Source organism: Cyprinodon variegatus, unplaced genomic scaffold, assembly GCF_000732505.1.
Source record: "Cyprinodon variegatus isolate N-32 unplaced genomic scaffold, C_variegatus-1.0 Scaffold52, whole genome shotgun sequence".
Classification (NCBI taxonomy): Eukaryota; Metazoa; Chordata; class Actinopteri; order Cyprinodontiformes; family Cyprinodontidae; genus Cyprinodon; species Cyprinodon variegatus.
In genome coordinates, this window is record NW_015150505.1 from 349893 (window position 1) to 366596 (window position 16704).

General features: G+C 41.6%; 1 protein-coding gene across 1 annotated transcript in view; it reads right to left on the reverse strand.

The window, feature by feature from the left end:
* Nucleotides 1-16704, reverse strand: part of LOC107082387 (glypican-4-like) — a 53741-nt gene that overhangs the window by 9680 nt on the left and 27357 nt on the right. Inside the window, exon 2 of the mRNA XM_015371053.1 lies at nt 6688-6846. Coding sequence (XP_015226539.1) covers nt 6688-6846 — 159 coding nt within the window. The remainder of the gene's footprint in view (nt 1-6687; nt 6847-16704) is intronic.

Genomic DNA, 16704 nt, shown 5'->3' on the forward strand with positions numbered 1-16704 from the left:
GAGGAAAGGAGGGATGGTAGGAGGAAAGGAGGGATGTCGGGAGGAAAGGAGGGATGGTAGGAGGAAAGGAGGGATGGTAGGAGGAAAGGAGGGATGTCGGGAGGAAAGGAGAGATGTCGGGAGGAAAGGAAGAGTGTTAGGAGGAAAGGGGGGATGTCGGGAGGAAAGGTAGGATGTTGGGAAGAAAGGAGGGATGTCGGGAGGAGAGGAGGGATGTTAGAAGAGCAAAAAGACGAGGATGGACAGGATGAGGGAAATGGAAGAAATGCTAAAAGAAAGAAAGGAGGAATGAGAAGTAAAAGAGTGAGGGAGGAACAGGAGAAAAAGAAGTACAATATTAGTCCATGCTTTCCGTTTTCAGGCCGACGTGTTTTTTTTTAATTCTTTCTGCAGTGAAACAATCAACCAGTCGCCTATTAGCGATAAACCGGCCGTTTCACTGAAACACGAGAGAAAACGAGCAGCAGCTTCGAGGACAGAGGCAGCAGTTTAGCATCCAACAGGAAATGGGATTAGATTACCTCAATCTATGCGTCAGCATGTTTACCTCTATCTGATCACAGCTATTCGGTAACAGTAGATGCAGGAAGGGTTGTTTTTTTTAGTTTCATTACATTTAGTGACGTTGAATCCGATCTAACATCTCTGCATGTCTGCATCTTTAACCCAAGGCAGCGAGAGCCGCAGCTTCTGGTCAGAGCAGCACCCAGCAGACCATTAAAACCAGTTTATGACCCAGAGCCAACAGGCTGAGCAGTTTTTCCACCTAAACACTCAGCCTGCAGTGGGAGAGGATCTGGGTGAAAGGTCAGACAGCCCCCCCCATATAACCTCCACTGTCAGCGCGTTGCAGAGAGCAGCCTTTATTATGAGCAATGATCGGAGGTCCAATCCATCACAGGAATAGAGAAGCTGACCCATCTCCTCCCACTTCCTTCAGCGTGCAGACCCCCCCCCCCCCCCCCCCCCCCTCCACACACACCACCCACTGGTGGCCTTATAAACCCTGCTCCTCCCAGTCCCAGCCCAGGCAGTAATTGCATCCTATTTGTGCCAATTAGTCGTTGAGCTCCTTCTCCCCCTCCTTTCGGATGGGATTCCTTCCCTCCCGCTGCTGGAACTCCCCTCTTCAGATGGTCGTCTCTTCTCTGTGTGTCTCCAGGCGAAAGGACTCTTAATCCAAGCGCTTAATTCCCAGACATGGACCTGCTCCGCCGGACGGGGTCACTGCAGCAGGACAGCCGCTCTGCGACCAGACGCCCGGAGAGGGGAGAACTATTTCTGGCTTTGGTCTTAATTGGCCATGACTCCTGGCTCCGGGCGCATGATGAGAGCCCAGCTAATCACAGACACCACTTCCTGAGTTTGTCGGTTTTTCACGTACAGTCGCAGCTGTGTTTATGCAGACATGTACCCTGCTCTATGGGAGCGGTGGGCCGATGTCACTCCGACCGCAGCCACTGGATGAGAGATTTAAAAAAAAATGTTTAAACACCTACAGGACTGGAACCATAAGGGGCAGAAATCAGCAGCATCTAGAGTCAGGCTGATAAATCAGGAAAGATCTTTATGATAGCAGCTGACTAATGAGGGAAGGGAATGATCCTCTTTCTTTGGCCCTCAAAACACTGAAGCTGACATCCGTCAGTGTGAAACATCTGGAAGACATGTCCAAAACTGGCAGCGCCAAACTCCATAGAGGGTTTAATCCAATCCTGTCAGCCGGTGAAAGGTTATTCAAACATAGCTCCTTGGCTAACAGTCCTGAACCAATCTGGCTTTCAGTGGATGATCCTAAATTTCCAGATTTCTCTGAGGTTCCTGCTGTCGATTCTTATTTTGATGATCTTTGGCACAAAACAGAAAAAAGGCTCTCTGGTAAAGTATTCAAATCCAACAGTAAATGAAGGGATTAGAAGATTTATCCAAATTCCTGCATCAAACTATACATCTTTGCTCTGCTCTCATCTTTCTTTTTTTTTAAATCAAGTGTTTAAAAGAGAAAGTTTGTTGTGTTTATGGAGCGAAAGTACAGGAACTTCTTGGTTTTGATTTAATAATTCAGGTATTTGAATGGCATGTTTCCGACCTGTGAGTCAGTGCGCTCCAAGGTAAGCCACGTGCACAGAGACCGCTCGCGGCCGAGCACACCAACCTGGACGAAAACCTCACACTTTGAGGTTTCTGATTAATAAGGTAACATTAAGTTGGTCACTGACAGTAACAGGGTTTATACAGGAATGAATAACTCTAATTTAATGCTTTTTATTGCTCTGAGAAATTATTTTAATGCCATCAAGAGGAATCCATAAATCTCTCATATTTCGTCATCTTTACCATTGACAGGCTGCATCCACGTCCCAAATTCCTGGTTTTCCAGCCACTTTTGTTGAAATTTGCACTTTTTCCTGCCTCGGGCTTCTTTTCCGAAAATACAGCTTTTAGATCAAAGGGAGACAGTTCAGCGCAAACATATTGCGATATAATATATCAGCATATATATATATACATTTTTTTATAAACATTTTTTTTTTTTTTATAAAGCATTATTAATGACAAATATTCAAATGTAATCAAATTTAATGCCAATTAAGGCCTTAATTTAAAAATTATAATTGAATGAGTTTTAATGATTTTTAATGATCCGTGGAAACCCTGAGAAAGGCGATCAGATTTCTGCAATCTAATCTGGGGAAACTTCCAGCTTGTAGATGAAAATAAATATACATCATGAAAATTAAAATAGGAAATGGGAAAAGTGATGCTTTCATCCATTTTTACATATTAATATTTAGACAAAAAAAATCAAGTGTAAGAATAACAGCGAAACTACTTATAACTCTACTTAAAATAACTGACTATGATGATATAAACTAAAGGTCATTGATCAGTTGTAAAAACATCTTTAAATGAACCATTGTTGATCCCTGGAGACCCATCAAATCAGATCAGCTCGTTACCGGGAGTTTTCAATCATTCTGTTTGATTTTATCCGAGTCTATTTTCTCATAGCAGCTGCAGCCAAAGGTCTGATTTACTATTTGTTGATTAGCTTGGTTTATGTTACATTTCCAATCCTCATCTTTAGTAAAACATATCAAATCCCTTTTAATTTATTAACCCGGGCATGAACCAAACATTTACAATGATCAGTTGAATTCAAATCACATGAACCAATTAACACACTTACCATAACTGAGACCTGTTCTGATAACAAACTTCCCCGCCTGTTTTAAAAGGGCTGCCCTCTGCTCCTCATCTATACACCAACAGCCGTTTCTGAACGCAGCATGCTCGCGCGCACTTTCTACCATAATAACTACTAGTCTACATGCAACATTTACCCTCTCATTCATATAACGGTAACAACAGAGACATTTCTGGCGACAGCTTTAGTCGGGGACAAGTGGTCCAAAACGGGGACTGTCCCTGGAAATCGGGGACTTCTGGTCTCCGTTGCTAACAGGTTTTCTCTTGTATGAAGAAGATCTTTTCACAGCCGATCACTGATCTTTATAAAGCCTAACATGACAATTCTGACGTTGACTGTTACAGATTTACTTACACTGTTAAGTTGTGAAAGGATCAAAGGAGTCCTTCAATATTTCCATCTTATCTCATTGGAGAACACTTAATACCAACGACATGATAAAAAAGTGCTAAACTGCCTCATAGGTTTAGAGCGGCTGCTTTTCAGACCTCTGCAGACGTGGATAAGATCGGTAGAAAGGATCAGTTTTACATCGAAGCATCGGGCGATCACTGATCTTCCCAAATTAAAGAAATCAAAACCATCAACTGAGCGACCGATTGGTGCCCCCTGAACAAATCTGCGCTATTTAAGATTCACAAACAGAACAACAAAGTCCATTCTGCATCCTTATGTAAATAACCTCGACCCGTTCATGCCTCCACTCTATTACTTCTCTTGCAAACACCAGTGAGGCTCTAATTAAAGTCGTAGGGAAGCAGCCGTTCCAACCGCTGCATTTCTGAATTATCCCGAGTGGTGCACGACTTTACATCTGTGAATAAAGTGAAAGTGATTGGTCGCTTATCAAGGGGGCGAGATTGTTGTGACGGAAGATTTGCCAGCTTTTTGCTTGTGGCCGGTGTCTTGGAAGCTTCTTGCTAACCAGTTAGTGCTAGTAGGTTCTCAATGGGAAATTCCATTGGTACCAAGTAGCACTAAATTGGTGACTTAGAAACAACACTGTCAAGGAACGCTATGCACAGAGGAAACATGCAAGAGGAGGAGAGTTTTGTGTCAGAGGTCGTGGATGAGTCTCCTCCGTCATCCATTTTTTATTTAGAGGAGGAAAGTGGGGATGAAGATGTTGTGGAGGAGGACGCCAGGGCGGCAGAAGCTTGGTTTGGTGTAGAAGGCTTACAGCCGTACATGTTTGAGCCCTTGCCTCGCAACGCTGCCAGCTCTGTTAGCTCTACGCCTGCTGAAGACACAGACGTCCATCCCCGTGAACACTGGGACGGAACTCAATGGGAAAGGAAAGGATTCTGATTTCAACCGATGCGTATATTAGCTGCGACAAATGAATCAAGATGCATGGACCGAAAAAATTTGATTGACAGATGACCGTTGATATATGATTGGCCGAATTTAGGTGTTCAAGCTGATGTAGAACTAACTGGCCTGATTAAGATAATGAAAAAAAATATAAATTTAGTCTGATAATGAGTACATTTATATACATGTTTAAGCCAGAATGATTTGACATTTAAATACGATTTCCCTACGGCTTTCAGAATGAACACCAGCTCCCTCTACTGGATGATGGCAACACTACAAAACCTAAAGAAAGCCCTTCTATCATCAGATAAAATAAATCTGAATCAAATAAACAATTAATCAACTATGAAAAAAGAACTTAAACCTCCACCATATGCAGTGTTGTTTTTTCTTCTTTTTAAGTCTAGGATGATTACTGACAATCTAACTGTATTAAAGTATTAGCTGAGCAGCAGTGAGAAAGATCCTCGTTTTTCTGTTTTAAATAAAAGAAAGCCTTTGGCGTTGGACCCTTGGGTTAGAGGAAAACCTATTCCTACTCAATTTAAATCAAACACAGACACTTATGTAACACTGCTGCATTCAGTCCAACCTAAATCAGCTAAATCTCTGCTAAGAACATCCAAACATAAGCTAATAATGAGAACCGTGTTCCTTTCTTTTCTAATGTGTGAATCGTTTTTAAGCCCCTCCTCCTTTCTGTATTCCTTCGCTCCGACTTGCAGCTGTGTTTAGTTTATCTGCAAGTCAGTTCTTATAGGTTTAAATCAACGATACTGATGATTTGTTTGGTTGGTTACAGCTGATTGAACTCTTTAAAGTAATGTGACAGTTGCTGAAGCCTCACATTGTTTCAGAAGCTGCTTTCATTCAGCAAACATTTTCAGTACTCGGATCAGATATCGGCTGAATGACGTCGATCCAGCCTTCTGATCCGCTCGTTTATTTTTTTATTTATGTCAAACACAACAACTCGGTTACAGCGAACTACGGCATGTTTAAGGCAGCTGTTATATTTTAGATTACATTGGCAAAAACCAGATACGAGTCCAGACTATTGATGATGTTTTTCACTTCATTAAAACCAGTCAGAGGAGCCTCGGGTTTTTCCTCCAAAGTTGAGGCATTACAGTGAAATGAAAGTTCAGGGAAAATCTGGTGACATCTTCTTTGGAAGCTCGTCGTAGGGGTTTACCCATAAATCCAGATAGTTTTTTCATTGGACAAATTAAAAGTGCTAAATGATGGATCGCTCAGTGAAGTCAGCTCTTAAATATTTTCTTAGACTGCCAGAAAACGAGGGGAGATGGGCGGAGGATGGAGCCAAGCAGAGCGGATTAGAGAAGCGCTGCAAAATAATTTGCTTCAACAACCTGGATGGAAAGGAAGTGATTGGATGGTGAGAAGAAGAAGAAGAAGAGGGCTTTATGAGAGAAAATGGTACAAAGGGCAGTAAGAGAAGTGAGGAAGAGGGGAGGGACTGCCCGAGCAACCGCATTCCTACACGTCACATTCCTCCTAACATCTGGCTGCAATACACAGGCTCCCTGTTACCGACCATCCCTCTCTGCCTTCCACAGACACAGAAGAGCCAAAGAACTCTGACCCACAAACGCACAGGAACACATGCGCTCACAGCGCAGAGCCCAGCTATGCACGTAAGCTCCCTAACGAGCTGGATCCCAGCAGCACGCTGAAGATCAAATGCTTTCCCTCTTCCTCCTGGGACCCTCATCCTCTCCTCTTGGTCTTATCAGGCTTCATTGGAGCCTTCCTCTGCCAGTCAGCACCGCTGCATGTTCCCATGCGCTCCGATCCTCAGCGGAGGGAAACCTGATCCCGATATTTACAGGCGTACACACATGTCCGCTCCCACACGGAGGAACAGGAAGTACAGGGAAGACAAAATCTGAAGACGTGTGTGGTCCGTCTGGAGGCATGCCTGGTCTCTCTGGAGGGATACAGGGGGGGGGGCTGTGAGACAGGTGGACAGGCCTACAGACACAGGAGTACTATCTACGCTTAGAGAAGCGCCCTGGCATGTGGAGGCGTCCGTCAAAAGCGGTCAGCCCCAAGCAACGCAGCGGGACGGTAGCAGGACGCAGCCTGAGGGGCTGCTGCTCTGACAGGCTGGTGTTTGTGTTGGAGTGTTTGCTCACTGTCAAAATGGTCGTGTCTCTGTGTGAAGGTGGATTGTAGGCCGGTGCTAAGCTTGGACACGGGAGCTTTGATCTCCGTCTGGCTCTGCTGGCTCAGCTTCTCCTCCATCTCCGCCGTGCAGCAGGAGAAACCCTGCGGACACACCTTCAGCGAGGCTCCTGTAACACAGCAGACACGGCAGGTTCAGTAAACATCAGTGGGACATCCACACAGGCAAATACAAACAATCACTATGTTTACAATCAGACTTAAGGGGGAAAACAATCATTTGTGAAGCAGGTGGAAAACCTAAAAGTTTTTTCTGCATTCACTTCAAATCTGTACTTTGAAGAAGCACCTTCTATTTATTTGTACCTGTACTTTTCAACAAACAAACTGAACTCAACTTTTAAGACTGAAGTCATGCTAAAGATTTTTAGGGGTTTCATCTTTAGTATCGTCTCCCTGCTGGAAGGAGACCCTCCAAACCAATCACAGGTCTTCAGCAGCACATTTTATTCTTTTTTCAAACCCTCCTTTTGAGGTTTTCACGATACTAGAATGTAAAACTGGATCTTAATACCCAGAAATTGATACTTGATTTCATTAATGATGCGATGGGATAAAAGAATAAAAAAAAAACAGTTAAAAGAATTAAGAATAATTAAACACAACCCCACCCATTTTCAATCCCAACATGCTTTCTCAAGCGATTGTACAAATACATCAATAAAAAAACAAAAAATAACATCACTGGACAATCATTTCAGGTTATCTGAGGTTTTATCTTATAAAGTTCAAATAATCCTGAAATCTACAATGAATAGAAAAAATATGCAAACTATGCTCCCCTTTGGAAATTGGTGTGATGCTGGTTGAAAAAGAAGAATTATGGGATTAAATTGGCCTGCATCTAAAATCTAAAAATGGTGCTTTGATCAGTTTCTGGTAAAGGTACCAATAATAATAATAATAATAATAAAAGCAATAATAATGCATGACTCATACCTGTTGTCATCTATTGTTGTGAATGAAACCACTTTTTTTTAACATTCCATGTAATAAGTATGTATTAAAAGCATCATTAATGCTGATATTATAAAGGGGCAATACCATAAACTCCACAATTTGTCGAGACGTCAAAAAAAAAAAGTATTGCATCAGAAAAGAAAAAGTTGTATTGTGACGTTATTAGATCTGAATACAGCGTTCTCAATTCAAGAGTTTGCAGAGGAAACCGGCTGCATTCTTAGAAAATGTGAGAATGTTTAACATCTTTCCACTCCGTCCACGACACATGGCTGTTTTTATCCCATTGTTGTGATTTAGCAGCTTCATTGACTTTTTTGTTTTAATTTTCTTAAGAAAAAATGTAATGTCAGTCAAATGACACCGTCTGCTATCAATAAAATTCAAAAAGTATGTCTTTTTCTTTAAAATCTTTGCCTTTCCCCCTGAAGCCTGCTTCACAAATGTCCACTGTTGTCGGTTCAGGGAATGTGTGGGCTCCTATCCATGATGATAATAAATTGAATTCAAATCTTCAATACATTAGCTCCCAACGGGGGTGGAAACCATCAAAACCTGTTTTTCCTTTCGCCGGAAATAAAAACTTTAAAGCTGCTTGTGGCCAAAACAAAGTCTTTTAAGTCAGGTTGAATAAAACAAACAGCTTCTCTCAGAACCGGTTTTGCTTCTCTGCATTAACGTTTCCGAAAATAATTTTCACATGAGGTGGCAGAAAATGAGAAGAGCTTTAAAATGATGGGTGGGACTCATGGTTCCTGTTCATCCCTGTTTTATGTCGTCAGGCGTAGCGTGAGAGCCGCTTGATTTCCAGACGTCGGCTCACATTGGAGGATATTACGCACTCGCTTTTGACTTCTCCGTAAAAAAAATATAAGTAGCCTAGAAAATATGTCTTATTATGAACCAATTCATGGTAAAATAAATATTACTGAATTTGTCCCAATGTGCCAAATGCACCGATTCCTTACATATAAACCTGTAAGATTAAGTAACCTCGTCCTATTTACAGACGTTTTCAACAACAGGAACAAATATAGTAAATAACTTGCATGCCCAAAAGAAAGGAAAGGAAAAAAACAAAACATTTTAAACATGTTTGAACTGCTGTGGTTTACATTGTGTAACAATCACAGTGTTGAGATGTTTATAACCAAAAACTAGAAGACCTGCACTTTAAAATGCATCCACTGGCAAGCATGTGGGATGGAAGGTGTATTTTTAATAGGCGAAGACATTTGGGTACGTCCAACCTGCCCAGTTTAAAATAAGGCAGGCGGTTAGGGTTAATGGATGTTAAGACTTTTCAAGAATGTAGAGGAAGCCTTCAATGATTTATACAATGAGAAAACAGAAAGAAACAGACAGAGAGAGAGAGAGACAGAGAGCCTCAATGGGCACAATTAGGTGAGAAATCCAGTCTTTAAAGCTCTAGGTGAGAGCTTTACCCTTTAGCAAATCAAACACACCTTAGCTGTTCAAACCCCCTCCTCTGCCCCTAATTGTAGCACTCAGCTGAGCAGCATTAAGCTGGCCACTTCACAGAGCAGGCCTCTTATCCGAGCTCTTCTCAGTCTTGATGGATAGTTTAGTGCAGAGGCTCTTTTCTGAGTGCTGCGTCCTTCTAAAACACACGTTTAAAGAGACCTGAGGATTACCTCTTCATCCACTTTGCAGGTGAGACCTCCTGCTTCAGCCTCGGGCATGTTAGATTATAACCGTGTAGCTTTAGCTTCCAACCATTTAAAAGCACAAGCAGGAATATCGAAAGGGTGATTTCCTAACAGGACATGGGTCATGGATTGTTAGTTCTTCTAATCTGCCTCTGTAAACAAAAAAACTTTGACTCTGCAGCAGAAATGCTCAAAGCAAATGTTTCCCCCCGGATCAACGATCTACATTCGGGGTTGACAAGCAGGAAAAGCCGGAGAGCGTTCAGCCTAAATCCTGACGAAAACCGGCTGCCAACTTTATGAGGAGTGGGTCTAACTCTGAATCAGAGAGGTTCAGGGGAGGACGGAGGCAGAGGCGCAGCTGGAATAATGTTTTGTTTTAGACGTAGCTGTTGGCATGTCAGAGAACACAGGGATCCTTTCAGTGCGTCTCAGCGTCGGCAGCCTGTTTGACTCTCTCTGCTGGCTTGTTCTCACTCGCCATCTGCAGAAGCATGCTGCTGAAACCTGACATTTAGACCGAAGGCTTTCTGACATTTTGCCACCGGAGCCCCATTTGATCTAGTTCTAGGTCAGGTTTATCTCCAAAGTCACATCAGTACTAGAGTGTAAATTGTATCTAGATGCGTGCTTCAGCCCTGCCCTACAGAAGTCATCATTGTGTCATATATATACACTACCGTTCAAAAGTTTGGGGTCACATTGAAATGTCCTTATTTTTGAAGGAAAAGCACTGTACTTTTCAATGAAGATAACTTCAAACTCGACAGTCTATTCTTGTTCTTAGAAATGAAGGCTATTCCATGCGAGAAATTGCTAAGAAATTGAAGATTTCCTACAACGGTATGTACTATTCCCTTCAGAGGACAGCACAAACGCGCTACTGCGGGTACTATTTAATGAAGATAACAGTTGGGGACCTGTGAGGCGTCCGTTTCTCAAACTACAAAATCTAATGCACTTATCTTCTTGCTCAGTTGTGCAACGCGGCCTCCCACTTCTTTTTCTACTCTGGTTAGAGCCTGTCTCTATACACTAGCAATGTATAGAGTGTAAGCAGAAGGGTGTATATCTTTAAAGTCAACTTTTTTTCCCCATGTAAACTATTACTAGTATACTTTTCTAGCATTTAAATGAGTTTTCTTTTTTTTTTTCTGCAATATTTGTCTCGAAATAGTCTTAGTGCTTCCAAAATCACTGATTCGGCACCCAGAGAAAAGCAGCTCGAACTGAAAAGGCTTTGGAAAGGTACCAGATCCACTCTGGTGCTGTACCTGGCGCTGCAGGCGCTCTGATTGGCTGAATGTTGTCAAGCTGTCATAAAGCATTGCGGCTGGTCAGAAAAAGAAATAACATATTGCAGTGTTCGTGTATCTGCAGCTCAATAAAGTTTAACTTGCTTTTTAACTAAATAACCACAGAAACCCTGTGTAGCATTAGCATAATTTAGCTTGCCGGCGGGTCAATTACCATAATCGAGCTGCACGACTTTTAACTTCCTGTTAACAAAAACTGATAAAGAAACATTTTGCAGAAAATATATTTTTTTACAATATATTTCATCTGTTCTACTCTTACATGGCTCAGCCAAGTCTGTTTTACAAAGCAGTACTTGCCTTTAGCAGCTTTATGTCCCCCAAAGCAAATATAATATAAAATAAAAAAATATTCAATGATAAAAGGATAAAATGAGACTCCAGAAGAGGTTTCATTCTTATGAAATGGGTGTTGCCGTATTTTGACAATTTTCTACCAGCTTGACTCTGCTCACTGTCCATGGTTCCATATAGCGAGGCGAGGCGAGACGAGGCTAGGCTAGCTTGCCCACAGCTTATGCTGACATTAGACTCACCCTTCAGGGTCTCTTGGTGCCGAAGCCTATGGTAGCATGTTTCCAAATTTGTCAGGGTGTTGTTATGCTTTGTTAAGCTTTGCTCCAAGTTTGCTCAAACACCATGTTTGTTTTCCCTCTTCATGACGTCACGTCAACAAGACATCAAGTCGCTCACAAGGGGATTCTACCAACCAGTCATGTGACATGTCACATGGAGGAGTTGGATTTTACTCTGCTATGTCAGCTTATTGGGAACAACAAAACAAACATACATACAACACGTCTTTTAGCTAAAACCATGTATTTATTCCTTCCACTTCACTACAATCTAAAAATCTCTGAACAAACTCGTCTTTGGCTGGAAGCTGAAATGATGTGAAGATGTATGGAGTGAACTTTATTCCAATAATGTTTAAAAAACACTTTTGAAAAATGGAGATAAAAAAAATGCAATTCTGAAATGAAACTTTGAAAAACATCTTAGGTGTTGAGAGTAACTTAATTTCTCTTTTTAGGACAGAGTTTGCATTTTACAGATCACACTCTTTTCACTTCTGGGGGCGGGCTTTACACTAAACTGAAGAGAAAAGATACATTCCTATTGGTTTGCACGAATGTTAGCGACAACATTTTTGAATGGTTGATGACATTTGTTTTGGGCTTGAAGTGAAGAGAATGTAATCCGTAGAAAAGCATTTAAAAAGGAAGCAATTATTTACAAAACTTTGGAAAAATAAAATCTATATAAAAAGAAAGTTTGAAAAAAAATATGGAAAATAAAAATATAAATAAAAAAAAAACAGAAAAAAGCAAACTTACCCTAAAAAAAATTTTATGATTAAAAGTTATTAAAATGGTCATTTCTTTATTGCATTTTTTTCACATCTCCATTTGCCTTCTAATGGAACAAATTGAATATTTCTGCATAGTCCTGTACATTACACTCACGCTCCTACATTGACAAAGAAACCAAACATATATATATTTTCTCTGGTTTTCCTTAAACACCACCTCCTCTAGGGTTTAAAGCGACTTGCAGCGATAGAACCATCCAAACAGTGTAGTGGAGGGAGGGATGCTCCATGGCGCCATTAATTGGACCCCTCTGTCTGGGATCGAGTCCAAAAAAGCCACTCCATCCGTCTCAGTCCTCTCCTCAGAGCCATCGCTCTCTGCTTCCTAACATCAGCCGTTTACACACACACCCAGGCACAGTTGGCAGCGCCTACCAAAACACATTCGCACATCACCTCGCTACTCAACACACGGCTCTTTGTGCACCCCTGATTGGAGGTGCAGGGATATACACACAGACCAAGTTTTTAGGTGAAACAGCCAGTCTTTCCTTTTGCAGGGCCCCCTGCTTGCCCACTGCAACGGTTTACAATCTGAAGGCTATATCCATGTGGAAAATAGCCCTAGTTACCAAAGTACACAAATAAAAGCAGAGATGGTCAGTATTTCACAGGAATGTCTGCACAAATGTCACACTGTTAACTCAAGGGATTCAGTCTTTGACAAGCTATGACTCAGGAAATGTTATCTCCGTTCAAGCAACCGAATTATGACGGTAAATATAATAAGAACAGGACTTCTGAGAAAAGATGCTGACATTTCAGCCATCAGTTCTTAAGCACATCCGACATGAATAGTCTTGTGTGAAGTCTGAACTAGGTCTCAGTTACAGATTTCCCTTCGGGGGCCTCTCAAGCCCTCCAGTTTCCCCAGTAATTTAAGAACTAACGAGACAAAGAGGCAGACTATTGTTCAAGTGTCACTTAGAGGAGGAAAAGTGGCATTTATGGTGCCACAAACAAGAGGCTAGCATCTTGTAAACAAACATGGGACTTTGTGTCATGGTATTCATGCTGCGTCTCTGCCTCTTCTTTGTCAGGATGGGGGGGGGGAGGCATGGCGTCCCCTTTAAACGGCTCATAAAATAAGTCACTTCCCTTTGACATTGTCCTGCCGCTCAAACTCTGTTCTCAGAGGAAGGATGGGGGAGGGGAGCTAGAGGTGAAAACACCTCAGAGACAAAAACCAGATTAGACATCCCCCCCCCCGCCTATGTTGCCATCATGTACCCTCAAACCAGACGGACGTCAAAGTGGCCCCTCCCGCCCCTGCCACCACCCTGCAGGCTTAACCAGCAAGGTCAGGGGTTAACAGCAAGTCCTCCGAGAGAGGTTGTGTCCTCTGACCCCCCCCTAACTTCACCTTCCCAGTCTGACAGCCAGCATATCCACTATGCGAGGTAATTCATCCTTCAATCACTCCAATAATAACCACACACACGCAAACTGCCAATTTAAGGCCCTAAAAGGAGCAGAAACGTAACAAAACTAAAGCCTGGCGACCAAGTAGAAGAGGTCTATCAGGGATTATCATGCATTTAGATGTACTGCATTTCATTGAAAGGACATTTTATACAACATAAACCAACATTAAGTAACTTTTCAATCTACATAAAATATTTTCATAACTTTTGGGATTATCCGTAAACTTTCAACTAGTTGAATGACACCTCGGTCTAGACCTGTCTAGCTCACATAACGTGTTGGAGTGTAACAAGCATCCTTTTCCATTGGTTCCACTTTTATTTGCTACTTTTCAGCTCATCTTAACACTTCTTTGAATTGGTGCATTTTCTCATTACAATTGGTCATTACAGCAAAGCAGCAACCTAAACAGTAAACAACAATGGAGGACATTCTGCACCGCTCATGGCTGATGGTCAGACTCAATAAAACAACTAGAAAAGGCAGCAGGAAGCAAGACAAAGCACACTAGACCACGGAGAAGAGATTCCAGGGTACAGAGATTTATTAATTTAAGAAATTAGTCATTATATATTTGCTTGAGCAACAAGTCAAGCCTCGCTCCCTAAAGCCCAGCATACACTGTGCGATATTTTCAATCGTTGCACGCAGCTACAGCTCAAACTGTACAATAAAACCGCAGGGTTTCAAAGCTCAAAGCTCACAATGCATGTTCTCACACTGTACGGCGTGAAGCTCTAAATTGACCTACCTGCTCAGTGCTCACACTGCACGTCCAAAAACCACATGTCGGACTCGGCACCGAGATGGTGCTGGTCAAACTCGTCAATCTAGAAGAAGTAGAAATAGAACTCCTTTGTTTGCGCAGCGCTCGAGGTTCTGGTAAGTCGGCTCGTAGCTCTACTTCTGCTGCAGGATTTGTCCACTAATACCTTACGACGGCCGACTGAATTTTAAATATGTTTGATTTTCTCCTGATCTTACGATTCCTGACCGGAAGGTGGTCGTGAGAGGATAATTGCCCCTTTTAAACCCCTGTATACTACACAACCCAGGATGCACCAGCAGGCTGAAAGTCGGCCCGATCAAAAAAATTATCTCACGACTGGAGAATCGGCCCGAAAAGGGCAAAAAAAAAATAATAATCATACGGTGTACGCCCAGCTTAAGAAATCACAGACCAAAAGTCTTTTATTGTTGTGCTTTAAGCTAAGCAGTACGGTTCACCTGAAAAATTAGGAGGATTTTCTCCAGAAATCAGTGACAATGAAGGTAATCAAAACAAATGTAGCTCCAACACCACACTACAAGAGGAAATAGAAAACACGGCTGTTTACAACTTTATCAAAGCCGTTCTAGAGCAACAGTCATTTATTTCCTGGGGTTTTTCGAAATTCTGTTGATAGTGGTGATATATATGAGCTAAATGACGCAATGACTCTGTATGTCTACATTTGCGTACTCCCTCACCAGCAAGAGCTCACCAAGTTTTCCACACAGGTTTTCCTAGGTGCTCTGTGGAGATATTCCATCTGCATGGAGTCAATTCAGAACAGCATGGAAACCCAAAATGGCTTAATTTAGCCACGTGAACATGTCAAGAATAAACCAAGCTTAACCCTACAACCAGATCTACATTAGAACAGCTTGTTTATTTAATAATAATTTCAACTTTATTGATCTCACATTACCTCTGCATTTAACCCAGCCCCTTGTGGAGCAGTGGGCTGCCATCATGAAGCGCCCGAGGAGCAGTGTGGGGTTAAGGGTCTTGCTCAGAGAACCAGAGTGGCATGCCGTGGGAGTGGGGCTAAAACTCAGAACCTCAGGATTCCAAGCTCTATGCATTAACCACTAGGCCGCCACTCCCCACAACATATTTCAAAATAAATCCTCTGTAAAAAGCTGAAAACATATTCCACACTAAAGTATCTAAAGCAGCTCAGGAATGAAGTAGACATAATTGGTAATCACATTTAAACGCCCAGCTGTAGCGTGCGTAGGACGGTGGCTGCCTGTCTCTTTACGCAAAGCTGTAAACCTGCAGCCACAACATTCTGCTCCTGTTCCCCTCCTCCGTCTGGAGGGAGAAGATTATCGCTGGAGGGCTAAAGGATGACGGCTGTTTGTTGAGTAACTTTCTTCATTGCTCCACATCCTGCCACACAGATTCATACACACTAAAGCTGCGGTGGTGGGGGAGCGAAAGCGGTCGACCTCTGAGGTGTGAAGTTTCAATGTACGTGACATTCTTATTGAGAAAAACAGTACATTTTTAGTCACCACAACAGGTGAAGGAGAACAAGATCTAACCGCAAAGAAAAGGCACCTATTTATTTTAAAAGATTACTTCCTGTTGCTGCTCATGTACCATCAATTCTATTAAAGGATCTACTTTAAAAGTTAAAACTGCTTTTTTTTTTTTTACAGAAACCAATTAAAATTAAATTATCTTGAAAATCATACTTTTGAAAAACAATTATGTTTGGATGCTAGCAAGTTTTTTTTTTTTTTTTTAAATGTGTTTGATAAATTACTTTACATGTAACTTGTTATCCCATTTTGTGCAATAAATACCTTGAAGCGAATATCCACTAGCACTCAGGGCCATACTGGAGTACGATCTTCCAGTATCGATATGTTCCTGCGTCGGCTGCTTCACCAGTGCATTCAGCAGCCTGTATGCATTGCTGTTTCCTTCCATGTCCCATCCATTGTTAAGGTTTAGTTTGTTTCTTAATAAATGTTTCCTTTTGGGAATCATTCAAGACATTTTATTTTAATTAAGTAACTTGAGGGTAATTTTATATATTTAAAAAAGATTTATCTGTTGATTATTTTTTCAATTCATCAATTAATAATCGAACAGCCAAAGACTCCTTAAAGTCAGAGAAGTCATATTTAAATGCCAAATCATTCTGGTTTAAACATGTATATAAATGTACTCTTTATCAGACCATATTGTCCAAAAAGTTTTTTCTATTTTTTTATATAAAAAAAAATCCCATCTTAAAATCTGTGTTGTTGTTTTTTTCGTTCTCTTATGCAGTTCAGTTAGTTATACTTCAGCCTGAACACCTAAATTCGGCCAATCATATATCAACAGTCATCTGTCAATCAAATTTTTTTATTCATAGCATCTTGATTCATATGTCGCAGCTAAAATACGCAACGGTGGAAATAAGAATAATTTCCTTTCCCATTGAGTTCCGTCCCAGTGTTCAC